The following is a 15,039-nucleotide window of genomic DNA, read 5'->3' on the forward strand; positions in this document are numbered from 1 at the left end:
CCCCCCCCCCCCCAGCGCCCTGCACCCATCAGTGACCGCAGTGTGAGGTGTGCATGAGGAGCAATGGCGCACAGCTGCAGTGCTGTGCGCTACCTTGTTGAAGACAGGAGTCTTCTGCCGCAGATTTTCCGGATCACTTCTTGCTTCTGGCTCTGTAAGGGGGCCGGTTCCTGCGGTCGATCCCTCTGGAGCTAATGGTGTCCAGTAGCCTAAGAAGCCCAAGCTACCACCCGTTAGGTAGGTTCGCTTCTTCTCCCCTTAGTCCCTCGCTGCAGTGAGTCTGTTGCCAGCAGATCTCACTGTAAAATAAAAAACCTAAAATATACTTTCTTTCTAGGAGCTCAGGAGAGCCCGTAGTGTGCATCCAGCTCAGCCGGGCACAAGATTCTAACTGAGGTCTGGAGGAGGGTCATAGTGGGAGGAGCCAGTGCACACCAATTAGTCCTAAAGCTTTCTTAGTTGTGCCCAGTCTCCTGCGGAGCCGCTATTCCCCATGGTCCTTACGGAGTCCCAGCATCCACTTAGGACGTCAGAGAAAATATAATGCTTACCCTGCACATCTGGATGAAGGCACATATACAAGAGAGACCACAGCAGGGTGTTTGTGGTGGTGTCCGTGCCTGCAATGAAAAGATCACCAATAATGTAGAACAAGTAGTCTGTGTTGAAACTAGTCTCAGGATTCATCTTCTGTTCTTCAGCTATATGAAGGAGGTACATGTCAATAAAATCCCTGGGGTTCTCTGGGTCTAATCCGATCCTATGTTCCTCAATAATCCTTTTAAGGAAAGTTGTGATATCTATGACAATTTGCCTTAGCTCTTTGAAAGGACCAAACGGCAAATAGTACATCCAAGAGCTCACATTGGTCATGACGGCTTCACTATTCACACTGATTTCAAGTGCACGGGACATCATCCTCAGCATGTTCTGGAACTCCTCGTCCTCATAGTGAAAACGTTTGCCAAAACTTATGGAACAGATGATATTGGAAACTGCATTATTGACAATCTTGAAGGGGCTGAAGGCTTTATCGCCGAACTTCAGCATTTCTGCTTTCACATATTTAAACTCTTCAATGATTTTGGGCTCCAGACTAAGTTTTCCCAGCCCAAAGTGCCTTAGGGTAGAATGAGAAAATCGTCTCTGCTGTCTCCATATTGGGCCGTATTTTGCAAAAATAACACCTGAAAAACAGAACGAATAGTATTCATACTGGCACAAAATTAATTCTTGCTACATTCAATCTTTCAGACAAGTGTGACCATGTTTGAACAGGTGTGCAAAAATGTTCAGTCTTAAATTACAACATTGGGGTATATTTACTAAGGTCCCGATTTTGACCGAGATGCCGTTTTTTCTTCAAAGTGTCATCTCGGTAATTTACTAAGCAAAAATCACGGCAGTGATGAGGGCATTCGTAATATTTTGGAAGTCCTCGTAAAAAATCACGAATCAATACACCATCGGTCAAATACGCCTGCAATTTGGTACAAATCGGGAATTTACTAAAAAGTGCAAAACACAAACACTGCCGACAATAGCCAAACACTGCCGTGATGAAATACAAGTCGTGAAAAAGTGCTAAAAAAAAAACAGATCTGCTTTTTTATCCCGTGTTTGTATAGGCATGCACGGATCCATGAGATCCGTGCATGTTTTTCAGTGGGAAGGGGTGGTAAATGTTTTAATTTTTCATAAAAAAAATGCGTGGGGTCCCCCCTCCTAAACCAAACCAGCCTCGGGCTCTTTGAGCCGGCCCTGGTTGCAAAAATATGGGGGAAAAATTGACAGGGGTTCCCCCATATTTAAACAACCAGCACCGGGCTCTGCGCCTGGTCCTGGTTCCAAAAATACGGGGGACAAAAAGCGTAGGGGTCCCCCGTATTTTTGAAACCAGCACCGGGCTCCACTAGCTGGACAGATAATGCCACAGCCGGGGGTCACTTTTATACAGCGCCCAGCGGCCGTGGCATCAAATATCCAACTAGTCACCCCTGGCCGGGGTACCCTGGGGGAGTGGGGACCCCTTCAATCAAGGGGTCCCCCCCCCCCAGCCACCCAAGGGCCAGGGGTGAAGCCCGAGGCTGTCCCCCCCCATCCAATGGGCTGCGGATGGGGGGCTGATAGCCTTTGTTGAAAGTTATGAATATTGTTTTTAGTAGCAGTACTACAAGTCCCAGCAAGCCTCCCCCGCAAGCTGGTACTTGGAGAACCACAAGTACCAGCATGCGGCGGAAAACCGGGCCCGCTGGTACCTGTAGTACTACTACTAAAAAAATACCCCAATAAAGACATTACACACACACCTTGAAAGTATAACTTTAATGCATACATACACATCACCATATACACATACTTACCTTATGTTCACACGAGGGTCGGTCCTCTTCTCCATGTAGAATCCATGGTGTACCTGTTGAAAAAATCCTACTCACCAAATCCAGTGTAGAGGGCTCCTCGGGTAATCCATTTGTAATCCACGTACTTGTAAAAATAAAAAAACCGACACCCGACCTCGCACTGAAAGGGGCCCCATGTTTTCACATGGGACCCCTTTCCCCGAATGCCAGAAACCCCCTCTGACTTATGTCTAAGAGGGTTTCTTCAGCCAATCAGGGAGCGCCACGTTGTGGCACCCTCCTGATCGGCTGTGTGCTCCTGTACTGTCTGACAGGCGGCACACGGCAGTGTTACAATGTAGCGCCTATGCGCTCCATTGTAACCAATGGTGGGAACTTTGTGGTCAGCGGGTGACCGAAAGTAACCATACGATTCTTAGTAAATTTACCCCATTGTGTATAAAAAAACTTTACTCATTTAAGCGCAAACAGGCAGAAAAACTTAACATTTTATCTTATCTTATCCTAATGACTTTAAACTGTGAGCTGCAAACTCATACTTCAGTCTGACATTTGAACTTGAGTTAAAAGTGCAGCAATTCTACAATCCATACCATGGTTGTTATTTAGATAAATTTAATATTTTTGATATTGTATCACTCAAAAGTTAGAGGTTATTGTACTGGGCCATAATTTCAAATGGTCTTAACTATTTTGAGCTTCTCTATTACGGTGTTGATATTTATATAAAAATTTTACTAAAGAAAATATGAATGTTGCTAATGTCGGGCATATACAGGCAAATAAAATGCCTGTCAGGCTGACAAGCATTTTGTCTGACCCTGCCTATATCCGGGACATACACTGTGAGATCTCTCACAGTGTATGTCCCATCTGATATCGGCGCTCTGCCCCCAGGAAGGAGACATTCCTGCGTTCTTTACCATGTGAAGGAACAGCGAAATGTCTGTCGGTCAGCCACAGTAGGGCATACACTGGCCAAATCGGTCAGCAACATACACGCTGCAATTATCTGGCCGATATGCTGATATCGGGGCGGATCGGCCAGATATTTGTAGTGTTTATGGCCAACATTAGGCTGGATACATACTTGCCTGAGGCACTGGCCATCCATCTCACCTGCCAACCAATCTAACAAATGATCTTGCGCATACACACCAAATGTTTAGCAGACCCACTAATATACCTGCCCGCTTTTGACATCATGTTCATCCGATTCTGCGTGTGATATAGTATATAGGAAGGGGGGGGGGGGGGGGGGGGGGGGAGGTTCAATACCGGGCAAAGGATATGAATTGCTGTTGCCTCAGTGTTTAAACACCAGCAACGGCACCCCATCTTCCACCCTTTGCCCGCCCAAATCTGGAATTCATACAAAAGTGTTCACTACCCTATGGGGCAGCAAACACTGTTGTGCGAGATCGGGCTCCTGTAAAGCGCAAATTCCACCCAAAGTTAGGATAGCTGATCGCCCATACACACAAGAAGATGTAGTGATATATCTGCATGATATATCGGAATCGTTCACGCTACAGGGCCAACCAGATAATGTCTGTGAACAACACTGTTCAAAAACATTATCAACTAATGGTCCAGCCGATACATTGGCAAGTGTGTACCCTACCTAATGTACTGAGGTTCGTACACAGATGTAATTGTGAAAGACCACAGAAGGAAAAAATAAATAAATCAGAAGCTCATGATAATAAAATTTTTTGCAAATGCAGGAATAACACAATTTAAAAAAAGTTGTCCAGTGGAAAGCAAAATTGCCTGCTCCTGCCCCTATATAACATTCCTTGTATAGCAATACACATGTCCACAAGCTAACTGAGACTAGTATATATATATATATATATATATATATATATATATATATATTTATTAACTTAATTAAGAATAAGGATCAACCTAAAACATGTAAAAGTACATTGAAAGAGCCCGCATTATGGATTATTATATGTTTTAATCCTCATATGAATAAAAATATCAAAATCAATGCTCTACAGGTACAGAAATATGAAAAAAAAAATGAATTTTAATTACCTACTGGTAAATCCTTTTCTCGTAGTCTGTTGAGGATACTGGGGTTCCATTTCGTACCATGGGGTATAGATGGGTCCACTAGGAGCCATGGACACTTTAAGAATTTGATAGTGTGGGCTGGCTCCTCCCTCTATGTTCCTCCTACCAGACTCAGTCTACGAAACTGTGCACGAGGAGACGGACATACTTTGAGAGAAAATAGGTAAAGATAGTGGTGAGATTCCGAACCAGCACACACAAAACTATGCTAACTCAACTTTAAAAAAGAAACAGCAACAGCTGAACCAACAATACTTAACCAAGTAACAGTGCAGGAAGAACGAAGCACCGGTCTGGCACCCAGTATCCTCTACGGACTACGAGAAAAGGATTTACTGGTAGGTAATTAAAATCCTATTTTCTCTTACGTCCTAGTGGATACTGGGGTTCCATTTAGTACCATGGGCATGTACCAAAGCTCCCAAACCGGGTGGGAGAGTGCTGGGGTTCCTGCAGAACTGACTGACCAAACTGAAGGTCCTCAGAGGCCAAAGTTTAGAACTTGTAGAACTTAGCAAACGTGTTCGAACCTGACCTAGTAGCTGCTCGGCAGAGCTGTAAAGCCGAGACACCCCGAGCAGCTGCCCAGGAAGAACCCACCGACCTAGTAGAGTGGGCCTGTACAGATTTCGGAACCAACAAACTTGCCGTGAAATAAGCATGCTGGATAGTAAACCTGATCCAGCATGCAATTGTCTGCTTTGAAGCGGGACACCCAATTTTACTGGGATTATATAGAACGAACAGCGAGTCGGATTTCCAGTTACGAGCTGTTCTCTTTACATACACCTTCAAAGCCCTCACAACATCCAAAGACTTTGAAGTAGCAGAGGTGTCCGTAACAGCCGGAACCACATTAAGTTGGTTGATGTGAAACGCTGACACCACCTTAGGAAGAAATTTGCTGACGAGTTCTGAGTTTAGCTATGTCCTCATGAAAAATTAAGTAGGAACTCTTGTGAGACAACGCACCCAGCTCCGACACATGTCTTGCTGAAGCCAAGGCCAACAGTGTGACGGTCTTCCACGTAAGATACTTTACGTCAACCTCCTGTAACGATTCAAACCAGTCCGATTGGAGGAACTGCAGCACCAAATTGAGATCCCAAGATGCCGTGGGAGGCACAAAGGGAGGTTGGATGCGCAGAACACCTTTCAAAAACGTCTGGACCTCAGGAAGAGAAGCCAATTGTCTTTGAAAGAAAATGGACAAGGTCGAAATCTGGACTTTTATGGAGACCAGACGTAGGCCCACATCCACAACTGCCTGCAGAAAAAGCAGGAAACGTCCCAGGTGAAATTCCACCGCAGAATAATTTCTGCTCTCACACCAAGAGACGTATTTCTTCCAAATATGGTGGTAATGGTTATACCTTACCCCCTTCTTGGCTTGGATCATAGTAAGGATAACTTTGTTAGGGATCCCTCTTCTGGCTACAATCAGCCGTTTAACTTCCATGCCGTCAAACATAGCCGTGGTAAGTCCTGATAGATAAATGGGCCCTGTTGCAGAAGATCCTCGTGAAGAGGTAGAGGCCACGGATCTTCGAGGAGCATCTCCAGAAGGTCCGCGTACCAGGCCCTTCTTGGCCAGTCCGGAGCAATGAGAATTGCTTGAAACTTTTCCCTTTTTATTCTTTTGAGAATTATTGGAAACAGAGGAAGTGGAGGAAACACGTACACCATTTGATAGACCCATGGAGTCGTCAGAGCATCCACCACCACTGCCTGTGGGTCTCTTGAACTGGAACAATACTGCTTGAGCTTCTTGTTGAGACGAGAGGCCATCATGTAGATGTGTGGCTATCCCCAGCAACGTGTCAAGCACCTGAACTCTTCCAGGTGAAGACCTTACTCCCCCGGGTGCAGGTCGTGTCTGCTGAGGAAGTCTGCTTCCCGGTTGTCTACTCCCGGAATGAAGACAGCCGACAACACTACAGCGTTTTTTTCTGCCCAGAGGATAATTCTTGACATCTCTGACATTGCTGCTCTGCTTTTCGTTCAGCCCTGTTGGTTTATGTATGTCACTGCCGTCACATTGTCCGACTGGACCTGAATGGCCCGATCCTGAAGAAGATAAGAGGCCTGCAGAAGGGCGTTGTATATGGCCCTGAGTTCCAGAATGTTGATTGGAAGGGTGACTTCCTGACTTGACCATCTTCCTTGAAACTGCACCCCCTGGGTAACTGCTCCCCAACCTCTGAGGCTTGCGTCCATGGTTAACATGATCCAGTCCTGCATTCTGAACCTCCGACCCTCGATGAGGTGAGACATCTGTAGCCACCACAGAAGGGAGATCCTGGCTTTTGGCGCCAGACGGATCTTCTGGTGCATGTGAAGATGCGATACGGACCATTTGTCCAACAGATCGAGCTGGAAGGGTCTTGCGTAAAACCTTCCGTATTGAAGCGCCTCGTAAGAGGCCACCATTTTCCTCAGAAGGCGAATGCATAGATGCACCGATATCCAGGTTGGCTTCAGGACATCCCGAACGATCGACTGGATTTGCCAATGCCTTTTCCACGGAAGAAGCACTTTCTGCGACTCCGTGTCCAGTATCATTCCCAGGAATGGGAGCCTCCGTGTTGGCTCTAGGTGAGATTTCGGAAGGTTCAGAATCCACCCGTGATCCTCGGGAAGTTTGGTTGAAAGGCCAATGCTGTCCAGCAACCTCTCCCTGGACAGCGCCTTTATCAGAAGATCGTCCAGATATGGAATAATGTTCACTCCCTGCTTGCGAAGGAGAAACATCATCTCTGCCATCAATTGGTGAATACCCTCTGTGCCGTGGAGACCAAATGGCAGGGCCTGGAACTGGTAGTGACAGTTCTGTAGTGCAAACCGTAGATAAGCCTGATGAGGCGGCCAGATCGGAATGTGAAGGTACGCATCCTTGATATGCAGAGACACAAGGAATTCCCCTTCCTCCAGACCTGAGATTACCACTCTTAGAGACTCCATCTTGAATTTGAACACTTTTAAGAACGGATTCAAGGACTTGAGGTTCAGAATTGGTCGTACCGAACCGTCCGGTTTCGGTACTACAAACAAGTTGGAATAGTACCCCTTGTTGTGCAGATGAGGTGGAACTGGAACAATGACTTCAGTATGTACCAGTTTTTGGATGGCCTGCTGTAAAGTTATACTTGCCTCTTGTGAAACTGGTAAGCCTGATTTGAAGACTCTGTGAGGTGGGAGGTCTTGGAACTCCAGTCTGTATCCCTTGGAAATAAGATATATGACCCAGGGATCCCGGCATGAACTTGACCAGATGTGACTGAATAATTTTAGTCGGGCTCCCACCTGACAGCCCTCCAGGCCTTGCGGTCCACCGTCATGCTGAAGGTTTTGAGGAAGCAGAGCCTGAGCTCTGTTCCTGAGCACCTGCAGTTGCTGGTTTGCTTCACCTCGTGCACCTCTGGAAGACGTAGAAGCACCTCTGGATTTTCCCTTAAACTTGGCTGCCCGAAAGGACTGTAAATATGAAGCTGAAAAAAGCTTTAATGGCTGGGGGAGTTGCGGAAGGAATATACGTAGACTTGCCCGCAGTAGCTTTGGAGATCCATTTGTCTAGTTCGACTCCAAACAAGGCCTCTCCTGTGAATGACAGGCCACGCCTTTCCTGGAGTCTGCATCAGCAGTCCACTGGCATAGCCACAAGCCCCTGCATGCTGACACTGCCATAGCAGTGGTGCATGCATTAAGCAAACCAATCTCTTTTATGGCCTCCACCATAAAGTTTGCAAAGTCCTGTATATGCTGTAGGAATAAAACAACATCGCCCCTAGACAAGGAATCTAACACCTCAATTAGGTTACCTGACCATTTAGCAGTGGCTTTTGTGATCCACGCACATGCAATAGTGGGTCTTTGGGCCACCCCAGCAGCTGTGTACAATGATTTGAGTGTAGTCTCAATTTTACGATCAGTCGCATGTTTTAGGGAGGCTGCACCAGGGACAGGCAATACAATGTAACGTTACAGCCTAGAGACTGATGCGTCCACTATCGGTGGATTTTCCCATTTTTTCCTATCCTCTAGGGAAAAAGGAAAAGATGAGAGCAACCTTTTAGGGATTTGACATTTCTTATCAGGATTAACCCACGGTTCTTCAAACAGGGTATTCAATTCCTTTGACGCAGGAAAAGTGACTGAGGACTAATTTTTTAAATTAAAATAAGATTCCTCACACTCCTCTGACACCTTATCAGGATTTTGCAGAACATCTCTGATAGCCTCTATAAGAACCTCTATTCCCTGTGATAGAGTAGCATCCCCCCCCCCCCTCCAAATCCACCTCACCCTCCTCCATGTCTGACCCGTCAGAGTCAAACTGTAGGATATGGGCCAGAGATCGTTTTTGCGGACAAATCTCTATTCATAAACTCATCCACAGTCTGTCTTAAGTATTGCGTCTCTTTCTCATTGCGGGATAGCTAATATTTGAGATAATTTCCTTAATGGAAGTAACCCAATCCTGTTCAGCTCCGCTATTCTGGGAAGGTTCACTGCCCTGAGTACCCAGTAGTGAGCCCACTGGTGAAGAGGAACACTCCGCTGTGCAAGAAACACAGTCTTTGCCTGACATAATGTAAATGTGACAGCACACAAACACACAGGAAAAGGTTAAGCACAATTAACTCACAAAGAGCCCTTCAGGGGGACACAGAGTTATTTGGAGCCAGGCCCCACCGCGCCCTTATCGCTAATGCCAAGCTTAGCCGGGTCGCAGACTAAGGGGACACAGTACACTAAGAATCGCTCTCCCTCTGTTATGACCCCCTGGTAAAGCTGAGGTAATCTGGAGTCTCTCCGGAGGAGCTGCATGTCCGTCAGTCAGCGTGTGTCCACTCCAGAGGGAAAATGGCGCTGGTGAGCTGCTGGATCCTCTCATAGTGAAGGCCCAGCCCCTTCAATGGCGCATGGTCTTTCCGCTTTTTTTATACTGGCTGAGGTAATCTGGTACTTAAAATGGAATTAAAATAGTTTTAAGGCTATTTTTGCCAGTGTGGGTACTGTGTACAGTGTACTGAGACGCAGCTGTGTACTGTATCTGGAGATGTATTCCGCCCCGGTTAGAAGTGGTGAGTCTCCGCACCCTCATGCCACCATAATGGCTGGCGACCCGCTAGTCAGGACGCTTGCTTAGTACTCACCACTCTTCTTTCTTCTGGCTCTGTTAGGGGTGGCGGCGTGCTGCGGGAATGTACGCTCGCCGTGCTGGGGCTTGCTAATAGTTGCCTCAGGATTTCAGTGTCCTGTCAGCGGGGAACGGGACCATTAACCCTGCAAGAGGTTTAGCTGTTCTTTTTGTGTTTATTTTACATAGCAAGCAAATAGGGGTGGATTGGGCCAGGCCCGATGCTCCCCTCAGTGGTTGCTGCAATCTGACCTTCTGTGCATGGCAAGAAGCTCATTCAAGCCGGAGGCATCTGTAGACACTGACAATTACAGACGCAACTGCTGCAAAAGGTGCAAGGAAGGCCGCAACTGCGACCAACAGGCCCTATGAAGAGGGAGATTCCGCCCCAGTCGATAGATTCCACCCCCTCAAGAGACTCCGCCTCCATCAGGGCTGCATGCAGAAATTTCCTGGGCTGGTTTTCTATCCCAATCCGCCCCTAGGGACAAACATTTTTTTTTTTTTGCGACAGCTGAAACGATCAAGAGAACATACGATTTCCTGTATACACACTACACAATTATCGTTCCTATATGAACGATACATTTCTTGAGGTAATGCATTTTATCTGCAGTTTGTCAGACAACGTCTGTACAAACTGCATTTACTGCCCAAAATCTGATCGTCAGTATCAACAAACGTTGTGCAGTAGTCTTGAGCCAATACGATGGGTTTGTAAACAACCACCAGTTTCGGGTGCTGAGACCACGGAATGGGTTTGTTGGGTCGACCCTATTTAGGTCAACACTCATTAGGTCGACCACTATTGGCGACATCTGGATAAGGTCGACATAGTCGGCAGATTGACATGGAAAAAGGTTGACATGAATTTTTGGGGAGTCATTTTCTTTGTAAAGTGACCGGGAACCATAATTAGTGCACTGTGTCCCCTCGCTCCGCTACCGCTGCGCTCGGCACAGGTTACTAATCCCAATCATAGTCCACGTGGATCATAAAGTATTAAAAAGTTCAAAAAGTGAAAAAATAAGAATTTACTTACCGATAATTCTATTTCTCGGAGTCCGTAGTGGATGCTGGGGTTCCTGAAAGGACCATGGGGAATAGCGGCTCCGCAGGAGACAGGGCACAAAAGTAAAGCTTTTACAGGTCAGGTGGTGTGTACTGGCTCCTCCCCCTATGACCCTCCTCCAGACTCCAGTTAGGTACTGTGCCCGGACGAGCGTACACAATAAGGGAGGATTTTGAATCCCGGGTAAGACTCATACCAGCCACACCAATCACACCGTACAACTTGTGATCTAAACCCAGTTAACAGTATGATAACATAGGAGCCTCTGAAAGATGGCTTCCTAAACAATAACCCGAATTAGTTAACAATAACTATGTACAAGTATTGCAGATAATCCGCACTTGGGATGGGCGCCCAGCATCCACTACGGACTCCGAGAAATAGAATTATCGGTAAGTAAATTCTTATTTTCTCTATCGTCCTAAGTGGATGCTGGGGTTCCTGAAAGGACCATGGGGATTATACCAAAGCTCCCAAACGGGCGGGAGAGTGCGGATGACTCTGCAGCACCGAATGAGAGAACTCCAGGTCCTCCTTTGCCAGAGTATCAAATTTGTAAAAATTTACAAACGTGTTCTCCCCTGACCACGTAGCTGCTCGGCAGAGTTGTAATGCCGAGACCCCTCGGGCAGCCGCCCAAGATGAGCCCACCTTCCTTGCGGAATGGGCCTTAACAGATTTAGGCTGTGGCAGGCCTGCCACAGAATGTACAAGTTGAATTTTGTTACAAATCCAACGAGCAATCGACTGCTTAGAAGCAGGTGCACCCAACTTGTTGGGTGCATACAGTATAAACAGCGAGTCAGATTTTCTGACTCCAGCCGTCCTTTAAATGTATATTTTTAAGGCTCTGACAACGTCCAACAACTTGGAGTCCTTCAAGTCGTCTGTAGCCGCAGGCACTACAATAGGCTGGTTCAGGTGAAACGCTGATACCACCTTAGGGAGAAAATGCGGACGCGTCCGCAGCTCTGCCCTATGTCGAATGGAAAATTAAATAAGGGCTTTTATAAAACAAAGCCGCCAGTTCAGATACTCTCCCGGCCGAAGCCAGGGCCAGTAACATAGTCACTTTCCATGTGAGATATTTCAAATCCACATTCTTTAGTGGTTCAAACCAATTGGATTTGAGGAAATCTAAAACTACATTTAGATCCCACGGTGCCACCTTAGGCACCACAGGAGGCTGTATATGCAGTACTCCTTTGATAAAAATCTGGACCTCAGGGACTGAGGCCAATTCTTTTTGGAAGAATATTGATAGGGCCGAAATTTGAACCTTAATAGATCCCAATTTGAGACCCATAGACAATCCTGATTGCAGGAAATGTAGGAAAACGACCCAGTTGAAATTCCTCCATCGGAGCACTCCGCTGCTCGCACCACGCAACATATTTTCGCCAAATACGGCGATAATGCTTCGCGGTGACTTCCTTCCTTGCCTTTATCAAGGTAGGAATGACTTCTTCTGGAATGCCTTTTCCTTTTAGGATCTGGCATTCAAACGCCATGCCGTCAAACGCAGCCGCGGTAAGTCTTGAAAAAGACAAGGACCCTGCTGAAGCAGGTCCCTTCTCAGAAGTAGAGGCCACGGATCGTCCGTGACCATCTCTTGAAGTTCCGGGTACCAAGTCCTTCTTGGCCAATCCGGAGCCACTAGTCTTACTCCTCTTTGCCGTATAATCCTCAATACCTTTGGTATGAGAGGCAGAGGAGGAAACACATATACCGACTGGTACACCCAAGGTGTTACCAGCGCGTCCACAGCTATTGCCTGCGGATCTCTTGACCTGGCGCAATACCTGTCCAGTGTTTTGTTGAGGCGAGACGCCATCATGTCCACCATTGGTTTTACCCAACGGTTTAATAGCATGTGGAAAACTTCTGGATGAAGTCCCCACTCTCCCGGGTGAAGGTCGTGTCTGCTGAGGAAGTCTGCTTCCCAGTTGTCCACGCCCGGGATGAATACTGCTGACAGTGCTATCACGTGATTCTCCGCCCAGCGAAGGATCCTGGCAGCTTCTGCCATTGCCCTCCTGCTTCTTGTGCCGCCCTGTCTGTTTACATGGGCGACTGCCGTGATGTTGTCCGACTGGATCAACACCGGTCTTCCTTGAAGCAGAGGTTCCGCCTGGCTTAGAGCATTGTAGATTGCTCTTAGTTCCAGAATGCTTATGTGAAGAGACTTTTTCAGGCTCGACCACACTCCCTGGAAATTTCTTCCCTGTGTGACTGCTCCCCAGCCTCTCAGGCTGGCATCCGTGGTCACCAGGATCCAATCCTGCATGCCGAATCTGCGGCCCTCCAATAGATGAGCCTCCTGCAACCACCACAGAAGGGATACCCTTGTCCTCGGTGACAGGGTTATCCGCAGGTGCATCTGAAGATGCGACCCTGACCATTTGTCCAACAGATCCCTTTGCATGGAATCTGCCGAAAGGGATTGCTTCGTAAGAAGCTACCATTTTTTCCCAGGACTCTTGTGCATTGATGTACAGACACCTTTCCTGGTTTTAGGAGGTTCCTGACCAGGTCAGATAACTCCTTGGCTTTTTCTTCGGGAAGAAAAACCTTTTTCTGAACTGTGTCCAGAATCATCCCCAGGAACAGCAGACGAGTTGTCGGCATTAATTGGGATTTTGGAATATTCAGAATCCATCCGTGCTGCTTTAGCACCTCTTGAGATAGTGCTAAACCCATCTCTAGCTGTTCTCTGGACCTTGCCCTTATTAGGAGATCGTCCAAGTATGGGATAATTAATACGCCTTTTCTTCGAAGAAGAAATATTATCTCGGCCATTACCTTTGTAAAGACCCGAGGTGCCGTGGACAAACCAAACGGCAGCGTCTGAAACTGATAGTGACAGTTTTGTACAACGAACCTGAGGTACCCCTGGTGTGAGGGGTAATTGGAACGTGGAGATACGCATCCTTGATGTCCAAGGATACCATAAAGTCCCCTTCTTCCAGGTTCGCTATCACTGCTCTGAGTGACTCCATCTTGAACTTGAACTTCTTTATGAACAGGTTCAAGGACTTCAGATTTAGAATAGGCCTTACCGAGCCATCCGGCTTCGGTACCACAAAAAGAGTGGAATAATACCCCTTCCCTTGTTGTAGAAGAGGTACCTTGACTATCACCTGCTGAGAATACAGCTTGTGAATGGCTTCCAAAACCGTCTCCCTTTCTGAGGGGGACGTTGGTAAAGCAGACTTCAGGAAACGGCGAGGTGGCTCTGTCTCTAATTTCAACCTGTACCCCTGAGATATTATCTGCAGGATCCAGGGATTTACCTGCGAGTGAGCCCACTGCGCGCTGTAATTCTTGAGACGACCGCCTACCGCCCCCGAGTCCGCTTGCGAAGCCCCAGCGTCATGCTGAGGCTTTTGTAGAAGCCGGGGAGGGCTTCTGTTCCTGGGAAGGAGCTGCCTGTTGCTGTCTCTTCCCTCGTCCTCTGCCTCGTGGCAGATATGAATAGCCCTTTGCTCTCTTATTTTTAAAGGAACGAAAGGGCTGCGGTTGAAAGGTCGGTGCCTTTTTCTGTTGGGGAGTGACTTGAGGTAGAAAGGTGGATTTCCCGGCCGTAGCCGTGGCCACCAAATCCGATAGACCGACCCCAAATAACTCCTCTACGCATCGCCTGTCCACTGTCGTGTCCATAAAGCTCTTCTGGCCGAAATGGACATAGCACTTACCCGTGATGCCAGTGTGCAGATATCTCTCTGTGCATCACGCATATAAAGAAATGCATCCTTTATTTGTTCTAACGACAGTAAAATATTGTCCCTGTCCAGGGTATCAATATTTTCGATCAGGGACTCTGACCAAACTACCCCAGCACTGCACATCCAGGCAGTCGCAATAGCTGGTCGTAGTATAACACCTGCATGTGTGTATATACCTTTTTGGATATTTTCCATCCTCCTATCTGATGGATCTTTAAGTGCGGCCGTCTCAGGAGAGGGTAACGCCACTTGTTTTGATAAGCGTGTTAGCGCTTTGTCCACCCTAGGAGGTGTTTCCCAGCGCTCCCTAACCTCTGGCGGGAAAGGGTATAAAGCCAATAACTTCTTTGAAATTAGCAGTTTTTTATCGGGGCACCCCACGCTTCATCACACACGTCATTTAATTCTTCTGATTCGGTAAAAACTACTGGTAGTTTTTTCACACCCCACATAATACCCTGTTTAGTGGTACCTGTAGTATCAGCTAAATGTAACATCTCCTTTATTGCCAAAATCATATAACGTGTGGCCCTACTGGAAAATACGGTTGATTCGTCACCTTCACCACCGGAATCAGTGCCTGTGTCTGGGTCTGTGTCGACCGACTGAGGCAAGGGGCGTTTTACAGCCCCTGACGGTGTTTGAGGCGCCTGG

General features: G+C 47.2%; 1 protein-coding gene across 2 annotated transcripts in view; it reads right to left on the bottom strand.

Moving 5' to 3' along the window:
• The window catches only part of LOC134910775 (cytochrome P450 2U1), a 182,208-nt gene that overhangs the window by 108,468 nt on the left and 58,701 nt on the right, over positions 1 to 15,039 (bottom strand). For both annotated transcript variants that reach the window (XM_063919161.1, XM_063919169.1), the window contains exon 2: positions 552 to 1,187. In XM_063919161.1, the coding sequence (XP_063775231.1) occupies positions 552 to 1,187 (636 nt within the window). The remainder of the gene's footprint in view (positions 1 to 551; positions 1,188 to 15,039) is intronic.

This window comes from Pseudophryne corroboree, chromosome 1, assembly GCF_028390025.1.
Source record: "Pseudophryne corroboree isolate aPseCor3 chromosome 1, aPseCor3.hap2, whole genome shotgun sequence".
Classification (NCBI taxonomy): Eukaryota; Metazoa; Chordata; class Amphibia; order Anura; family Myobatrachidae; genus Pseudophryne; species Pseudophryne corroboree.